This window comes from Drosophila pseudoobscura, chromosome X, assembly GCF_009870125.1.
Source record: "Drosophila pseudoobscura strain MV-25-SWS-2005 chromosome X, UCI_Dpse_MV25, whole genome shotgun sequence".
Taxonomy (NCBI): domain Eukaryota; kingdom Metazoa; phylum Arthropoda; class Insecta; order Diptera; family Drosophilidae; genus Drosophila; species Drosophila pseudoobscura.
In genome coordinates, this window is record NC_046683.1 from 45,506,196 (window position 1) to 45,515,837 (window position 9,642).

A 9,642-nucleotide genomic window follows, 5' to 3' on the forward strand; every position below is an offset into this window, starting at 1 on the left:
GGAACCAAAGAAAACAAAGAAATCAGAGGAAAAATCAACTTTGTGCAAATAAATGCAAAATAATATTACGAAAAGTTGACCGTAAAAAGATGCTGGAGCAGTCGAGCAGCCTGTCGAGGAGTCGCGGAGTCGGTTCCGAGGGGGGGGGAGTCGTTGCACTTTGAGTGGATGGTGGATGCTGGTGCGCCTAAAAGAGCACACTTCATTTCTAAATAGAATTTCGCCCCGTTTTGGCGCAGGCCAAAAGTTTTTCCCTTCCATTCGCTTGCTTCTCGTCTCTGTTTTTTTTTTCCTTTCTTTTTTTTGCCTTTCCGCCTCCTTTTGGCCATTACTTGGCCATTGATTTCAATTCCATTTCAGCCATTGGCTTGGCTCTGCTCGCTCTCTCGTACTCCGTTTTTTCCTATATGGATATTATTTAATGTGCAATTTAGAAAATATGTTAATTTTACTTCGGTTCTTGGTTCTCGGTTCTTGGCAAGCCACATGATTGAGGAGAGCCAACCAACAGCCAGCAGTCGGCGAACAAAATATTCAACTCGGTTTCAACTGATTTTTCGTGAATAAATTTTATTATTCCATATGCTGGGACAATTGAAAGTCTGTATATTGGGAGAAAAAAAAGATTGCTGTCGAGTCAGCCGGGAAGGGGGCAGGGGCCGGTCCCCGGCTCTACTCTGTGTACTTTCAGGATCAATTTGGTTCAATATTCCTCAGTCCGTGTCCAGAATTTTAGTGGCGGCGGTACCGGATGCGGCGCACGGTCTTGTAGCGGTATCCGTCCTTGGCCAGCTCGGTTCCCTCCTCAGCGGCAGCCTTGGGCTCGGCTTCGACAGGTGCGGCAGCCTCGGCCGGGGGCAGGTACTCACCATTGGGGGCACTCTCGGCGGAGGCCTCCTCGGCAGCGACGGCGACCTCACGACGGTGGCGACGGAGCTTGAGGCGGCGCACGGTCTTGTAGCGGTAGCCATCATCGCCCAGGACGGTCTTCAGCTCAGGAGCCAGCGACACCTCAACGGGGGGCAGGTACTCGTTGCTGGGCTCGGCGATCTCGGACACATCGCGGCGGTGGCGGGCACGGAACTTGAGCTTGCGGACGGTCTTGTAGCGGTAGCCATCATCAGCCACCTTGGTGTCGCCGATGGCAGCAGCGTCGACTGGGGGCAGGTACTCCTGGCTGGGTGCGTTGTCCACTGGCGGCAGGTACTCCTGGTTGGGGACCTCGCGGCGGTGGCGCAGCTTCAGTCGGCGCACGGTCTTGTAGCGGTAGCCATCCTCGGAGAGCTTAGCGGCCTCGGCGTCGCCAACAGGGGGCAGGTACTCTGCCGAGGGCTCCAAAGCCGCCGGATCGGCCGACTGGGCAGCTGCGATGGCCACCAGGCACAGAGAGAGGACACCGATGAAGAGTTTCTATAGAGAAAATGGGGAGGAAGGTTAGTTTTTTACTTCCAAGTGTGATCCCAAGTGTGGATTCACTCACCATTCTGAAGCTATAGTTCTTGTGGAGATTGGCAAACTATATTCGAACTGACTGAAGATGTTACTGTGTCGAAGGTATTGAACCCAATGATGTCTTGTTCCGAATCGCGTTGCGTATTTATAGCGAAATCCCCGATCGAAATCAGGTTTTATTACCAATCTCCGTGGTAGAAACAATCAACGTAATATGGAGCCAAGTCAAGTGTATGTACATTGTACATACATCGAAGCCATCAGCGGACTCTATTACCCACTTGGGCGATGTCGATGACGATGACGATGACGATGCCTTCGACTGGTTGTTGGCAACCAAAAATCAGTTTGGACGTACTCTATTCGTGGACCGTCCCGTCCCGTCCGTCCGCCTTCGACTCGTTTTCGGCCACGCACTTGAGTAAAATTATTTTTGGATCTGGTTTTCATTCTGAAGTGTCTCTCCACATCTTGGACGAGTATCGCAATCATAATTTGTGAATGTTTCGATGATGGTAATGTGGATGGAACCATGGTTTTCCAAGCTATCGACTGATGCACACGCAACTGTTGTCGGGGTTTTCTTTCTTGCAGTCTTCCTTATAAAAATCAGCAAGGAATGCGTTCCTCCTGGACTCCCACATTTTCTAGCAGTCCATGTACGGACAACACCACTCATTTTTAGCCACTTCACGAGTTCTCTGCTCAAGCATCTTGGCACAGCCTCTTGAGATGTTCTCCGACCTTGAACATTGCTACACATTCGGCAAATTTGTTTCCTGCTCGGACGAGGGCCACTTGAGGCGGCTTTTTATAATGATCGATAGCTTACTTGGACAATGGCAACGTTTTGTCAATCTTTTTCGAATTCTTATTCTTATTTAATTGCAATGACGAGCGAACAATGTGGCAGTCCTTAAAGAATATCTGAGAATTGGTATACAGAGATCCCTCCCACAGTGTCTATTCTTATGGTGCCCCCCTTAAAGACTAAGAGACTCTTGGTTATTTTTGGCAAACTTCTGTGCTATTTATATAGCATTCCAGCCATTATCACACGCAAAGATTTGTATTTGCCTTAGATTTAATTTAATATATGTAACTATAAATTTCTATAATTTCCACTTAAACTATCCATACATTTGAAAGATATGAATGGGTGTTACAGTCGAATTCTGAGAATAATGTTTATTATCTTTGACAACGAAGAGCAGACCACATCCTATAGACTGTATGTTTCGATGGAGACTTTTTTAGGCAATTATTTGAAGCAAAGCGATGAAAACCAAGTCTTTGGGAGTACTGAAGTCATATTTGATTGGTATATATTTCATGGGTATAATGGTATATTTCATGGTATGTGTCTGAAAGGGTATCTGAAAGCATCAGCACCTTGCCCTTCTTGTCCGCTAAGTGGTGCCATAAAATTTCGATTGGCACTCGACAAACACAGACAACAGGCAAATACAAATGATGACAGCGACAATCGGCAGGGCTGGCAGTAACAACAACAACAACAACAACAACATGAGTAATATGCAACTCGGCCAAAAATTATGCATTAAACAGACTTCTGCCATTTAATTGCCGTAGCCCCCGTCCTGTTCTGGCCTGTCCTGTCCTGTCCTGTGACCCCTCTCTGTGGCCCTCTCTTTTGCAATCATTTGATTGCTGGATAAAGTACAATTGTTTGCGCTCGGCATAAGGACAATGGCCGGCAGTGCTCTCGGCAATCGGCCAGGACACCTTCGTGGGGATATATGTATGTTGTGCATTAAAACGAAATTAAATGGATGCCACTGATGTTGCTGTGGCAATTGTTGTTGTTGTTGATACTGTCATTGTTGTAACAAGCGTTGCTGCTGCTGCATATTTTATAAGCGACGAGCATATGCGAAAGAGGGGAGCATACTGTTTGCACTTCCCCTTTTCTGTTTTTCGGTTTTTTAGCCAATTTAAAACGCCTTTTGGAACGGGCCAGTTCGGCCTACAGGTCGTATGCGTAAAATCAGCAGAAATAACAGTAATAAATCGACAGTAAAGTGCAGAGAATGAGGTGGGGTGATGGGAGGGCACACAACGACAAGAGAGCATACCAGCACAATGGAAAAGTCTAGCCTTACTCGATGGGAGGGGCCCAGATACCCTCCCTCTGAGTCGATACCTCTCTGATCTCATTGATCCAACGACCAATCTTAGCGAGGTAAAATGCTGATGATGAAGAGAGTATTATTTAAATATTGAAAAGGTATTCAATATTCAGTTGTTAATCTCTTACAGTACTTTATACACATGAATTTTAGTTGAATATGCAGTCCAGAATGATCAAGGGTCCAGATGTATGTATTGCATGCACGTATCCTATGATACCCTATGCGAACAAACGGTTGAAAGTGCATCTCTGTCCCGCGTTCCTGCCACTCCATACTCCATACTCCACCCCACCCTCTCTCTTTATCTGCTTATGCGTGAGCTCATTTGTTCCATGCATCACCCATGCAAATGTGTGTGTGTGTGTGTGTGTGTGTATGCCCTGCCTTTGACATTGCCGCAGCCTACGCCATGATAATGTGTCATTATATTAAAAGCTTTGCAAATACGCCACCTACCGGGCAGAGGTTGCACAACTGGCACTCCCTTGGCTGGCCCTGCCTCCTCTCAACCCAGCCCCACCCCTTTGTCTGCCCTGTGGGCTGAATACCGTAGCGCCGCCGCTTGGGCTAGAAATTTCATTAACGTTTCTGCTTTGTGGCTGTGTTGTGTTTGCCCATAAAACTAAGACGCCATTGGGAATATGCCTGAGAGCAAGTGTGCACAGTTTGTTGTGTTCGTGTGTGTTAGTGTGCTCGTGTGTGCGTTTGTGTGTGTGCTTGTATCTGTGTGTTTGCTGCCTTCAAGTGCAGCCAGCAAAGTAGGCAATTAATTTGTTAATTGGCGTGAATATTGTTAGTCAAATTGATGGCAGTTGACGAGACTAAATGGAACTCGAACGGAGAGTCGGACTCTGCCCCCGCCCCCGCTCTTATCCCTGGCCTCCCTGAACCCTAATCGGATCCACCGAGCTGTGGAGACGTTTCAGCAGCAAATTGAGTTTTCGCACTGTGCCCCCACCCGCCCCAAAGCGTACTAATTTGGTCAAAGTCGAGAGGATTTTCGAATGGGGTAACATTGCTGGTAACAGTTGAAGCCAGGATTGCATTAATGAAGAGGCGATTGGGTGCGAGAGTTTCGCATTGGGGGTTACTCCTATCTACGCGCACATTTATCCTCCCGGCACTTTATAACCCATCGGCATAACCCACTTAATGGCCCCATTACTCTCCATATTATATGATAACTTTTATTTTTTCCACCTTTATTTTTTTGTGAGTTGCGTATTTGCATTTAAAATTTTATGCATCTCTTTTTTGTCTTTTTGAATGCCACACATGTCGTTGATATATTTTTGTTACTGCCCTCCACGGGAGCCGGCATTTTATGGCCTTTTGATCTTTTCATTATGGTCATCAAAAAACATAAAGTCCTTTCCACCCGCGTCCTGGCCCCTAACTCGGGCTTTTGTTTCCGTTTCCCGCTCTGCTGATTTGATTTACACAAAATGCCAAATGCGATTTTATGGCCATGTTTGCTTTCCGCACATATATTTGTTGGGCTTGTTGCAAGTGCTGCGTCCACAAGAACCGTCACACGGAAACCTACCGACTTAATGATACCCCCTGCAGGCTTACAATCAAACGAAACTTACAGTGCGGCTTGTGTGCGTAGACAGCGGGAAAAATGAAACAAAAAGTTGTATTTAATTGGTGCCGATCACTGGACCACACGTGTACGTAAGCGCCTTTTCCTAAGCACAATGGACGTCCCGACCCCTTAAGCTTTAAAATGGGGTGTATAAGTATTTCTTATCTATTTTAAATAGATAATATTCCGGATTCTAGATATATAATCCAGCTAAACTTTCATATCTTAGCCATATTGGTTCAAAAGGGGCCTTGAAACACAAATAATAAACTACCTATGGCTTCCACAATCTCTCCCTTTTTCAACATCGGATCGGCTAAAGCCATATCGTTAGTGTTTTCACTTTTTTCGGGTGCAAAGATCTCAACTGGGAATCCAGGATGTTCGGTATGCTTTGTGCTTGTACAGCCACAACGATATTCAGTAAGTAAAAAAAAATGCTTAATAAACACACAGGAATTCACGTTTTTCCATTTTCTCTTCAAATTACGAGGAAGTCTGCCATCAAAGGCTGTCAAACAGACAATCCAAAAGGCGCAGCTTCTTCAAGTTTTGACAGGAGTCTATTGATAAATGCCTTTCCACACATGGAGAATTGTCCTAATCATTTAAGAGGTGGAAAATTCTAAAAGTCAAACTTATTGAACAGCTCTCTTAAGTTCACGTCTTCGATATTTCCAATAGTTTGATGATGGCACAAGGTTTTTATCTGATCGATTCCCAACCCCGATTCCGATCTACGAATAATATATATACCCTTGAACTACTATTCTGCCGAGTACCCAGTACCCGGGTACAATAATCAAGAGGTGCGAACCATGCAACAGTATTTGTGTGTGTTTGTGTGGTTGCTCGAACAGTATATAGCACGCATTTTTGTTTGTTTTATCAACAGCACCTGCTGTGCGCAAATAAATAGAGAGAAAATGTGTGTATTTATTTAGTTGGTGCTGTTTTTGTTTTGATGAGCCACGTAAAATGCAATTAGTGTGGAAAATGTTGAAAATACTTCAAAATGTTAATTGAAAGTGAATGTATGCACGGTAAAAGGGATCACTGTATGAGGATTCAAGAACTCTTGCCCAGTTTTTGCGTAAAATAGATCCCCCCCATGGCCCTCCATTATAATTATCCCCTCTGCAACTCAACAGCGGACCATCCAAGCGTACTCCGTGCTCCGTGCAAGGATCCGAGTTCATAAATGTCATGTCCTTGTATGTAGCACCTGTCATCATCATCGTCGTCATTTATACCAACATCCGGAATGCGCTTGGCCAGAAGCGTCATCATTACGACCGCACAACATGGTCTGCTCCCATTTTTTTCCACACGCTTAGCATATGTGGAAAATGTTGGCTTAATTCCCCAATTCGCTCCTCCCCTGATTCCGGAGATGACAATTTTTTGTGCCCTCGTCGATGTCAAACAATATTTATATACTCGCACTCACATCCTTCCACTGGTCGCAATCGCAGTCGCAATCGCAATGGCAGTCGCATTCGCTTTCCCATTCGAATAATGCGGGGATTATTTTCTTAATTGATGTTGATCGGCCTATTATATGCACATGGCCCCGTCGCTTCATTTCGAGCCCCTCTATTTCATTTAATATTAAATTTTTTTAGACTATTACCAAGCTGTGGTCGCGCCAAAATGTATACGCGCTAAAAGTTAATTTGATTTTCTGACCGCATGTAAAATTTTGAACTTTCTGACTTTGACAAAACTGCGGATTCAAATTGCATTGGGCAATGGGGTGGAGGGTGGAGGGTGGTAGGCTTCGGGGGCGGGGGCTTGGTGGCGCGGAAATGACGGAACCAGAATCATTAGCAATTTTGGTTTATATTCTATTTGGAAAATTTGAAATTTCAGTTAATTGGTTTGAAGAGTAGAATAGAGAGGGCTGTGGCTGTCAAGTACTGGATTTGGAAAACAGAAATGTTTGTGATGAAATAAATGAGCAATCTGCAGTGCCGTTTCAGCCCACAACTTGACTAATAAATATCAAATAAATAATGGAAAACTCTCAGAGGCAGCGGAACCCTACCGTCCCTCCCTCCCGCATGGCTCTGCTCTTTCGATTTAGTGATAGTTTATAGGCTTATGGAATATGCATGCAAAATGCAAATCAATATCCGGTGCGCTCTTGGGCGCTGCCCTTGATTGCGCGTTCACGTCGATGTTCCGCTTCCTGCTGCTCTCCGTGAGTTTTACAGGATTAAGCACTTAACAACAATTTTACGCACGCACTTTAAATTAATTATGCATTATTTATAAATAAATGAAATGCACACGCACCGAAAACTTTTGCAAATGATGCGCGGGACCCTGGACAACAGGAACTCCCTGCTGTGGTGCAGTTCGGTGCGGTGCGCGTACGGGGGATTTTGATGTTGAAAGCCGCAGGACGAACATGTTGCGCTTAAAATACTTTCCTAATTTTTCGCTAATATTTACCAGGTGGACGGATGACAGTCCGCTCCTCCATCCACCATCATCCATGCCGCTCGTGGTATGCTTGTTCGCTTCGGTTTCGTTTCGTTTGGTTTGGTTTGGTTTTGCATTGTCTGCCCCCACCTCTGTCTCTCTGTCTGTCGGAAATAACAAATATTTAAACGTATTTAATTAAAACTCACAAATGAAACCACAAACGCAGAGCGCGCGCAATGAGCGGCCAAAATGGCAGGCGCATCCTCCCACAATCCTACCCTAATCCCATAGCCCTTGCCGAGCATTTATTGTTTATTTATTCACCTTTCAGTGCAGCTCTCATTGCATCGAATCTGATACTTTTAGGCCAAAATTTTATTTGAGCGCGATTGTAACGCAAATTGCATTGCATACTCGGAATGACACCCCCCCTCCACGCCCACGCACACGCCCATGTCCAGCCCACGCGCCTACATTGAACCTTGCGATTCGATGGAGTGGAAGCGGCATTCGAATGGAAATATAGCGCTTTAATGGGGGCCAGAGATCGGCCACTCGTCAGCATTTATACAAGACAGACATTCCCACGACTCTTGAACTACACTTTTAACGCGAAGAGAAGATAGCTCATTCGTTGCGGTATGATATAATAGTCAGTCGATTTCCATTCAATTTGACTGCCGTTGGTAGCGTTTGGTTGGAGCATCTTCAATTTTCTTCGAAATATCTGGTTTATCTATCGATTCTATCGGATATAGCGGTACAAAAGTGGTCCAAAACATAATATTCTTTCGCTAGGGCATAAAAGGCGAGGATATGACGCTATAGATGTATGTTGCATGCTCGATTAGATACATAATACCTACCGGCAGAGGGGGGGCTGACCCACTATATTCTCCCTTATGTGTATGTATTTTCGGAGGATATAAATCGAGCAAGGTATCCTTGTTTTTGCCTGCGGTGCAGTTTCGTACAACAGCAACAACAACAACGATGGAACAGGGAAACAAAACAATTTCATTTAAGAAGAATTTGAATTCAATTAGCAATAAGCTGCGCGGTCTACGAGGACGAGGGCCGTTCCATGGTCGGCTCTGAATGCAGTATCCGGGCCCTGTTCTCTTATAACATGAACATTTTATTATTAGGATCTAATTTCCGAAAGCTGATTAAAATATAAAACGAAATGGACACGAACATTAGGATGGAGTAACAATTGTTTTGTCTCAAACATTGGTATTCCCCTTCTTCCTTTTATTCGAATACGAATGAACCCATCCCCAGCTTCTGGTCCTCAAAAAGACAATGAAGCCAACACAAGCTTCACTCATCTTTTCACAGCTTAAATATGGCAGGAAAAGTATTAAATTGTATGGAATGAGTGCCTGATTAAACTCAGCTGTCAATATTGTTGTCTCTATACATAATTTTCATTGCAGGCTCTCCTCTCGCGCCTTCAGTATTCCATCAGTTCTCTCATACTATTAGACGCATCATCTTGTAACAGGGCCAATAATATATTTTCTGGATGTGTGAAAAAGGAATTTCTGTGCATGCCTTTTCAAACCAATGCTCTTTAGTCCATCTCTCAAATATAAACATCTTTTGCCAAAAAATCTTAGCCGAACCAGCTACATTACGAAATTGGCCAGTTCCTGTAAGGATTGTGTTGGCTTAGCTGTTCCGATATATACACGAGTAATCCTATTCGCGTAAGTTAGCTAACCAGAATGTCTCAGGGTCCCTCGGCCTCGGCGAGATTTGTGAGACAATGATTGCTGAAGCAATCGAGCACTTTGCCTATGTTGCCAGTAAGGCTTTTAAGGCCTGTTGTGATACCGTCCACAGAAGTAAAGAAATAGCCAAGTGGTAATTCATTCTCATGCAACTATCCACTGTACGGTCTATTGTAAGGTTTCTTTCCGTTTTTATGTCCAGTGCTGAAAGCAGTTCCATCACATCCAATTTTCACAAGAGGAGAACGATATTCATATGATTTCTCCAAAAGGTTGACAATAT

General features: G+C 44.6%; 1 protein-coding gene across 1 annotated transcript; it reads right to left on the reverse strand.

The window, feature by feature from the left end:
- Nucleotides 1–550: 550 nt before the first annotated feature.
- Nucleotides 551–1,603, reverse strand: LOC4813645 (uncharacterized). The gene is made up of 2 exons (XM_033382899.1): nucleotides 1,481–1,603; nucleotides 551–1,410 (listed from the first exon to the last, which is right to left on the reverse strand). Exons 1-2 carry the CDS (start codon nucleotides 1,481–1,483, stop codon nucleotides 733–735), a joined length of 681 nt encoding a protein of 226 aa, XP_033238790.1. The 5' UTR covers nucleotides 1,484–1,603; the 3' UTR covers nucleotides 551–732.
- Between the last annotated feature and the right edge of the window lie 8,039 nt (nucleotides 1,604–9,642).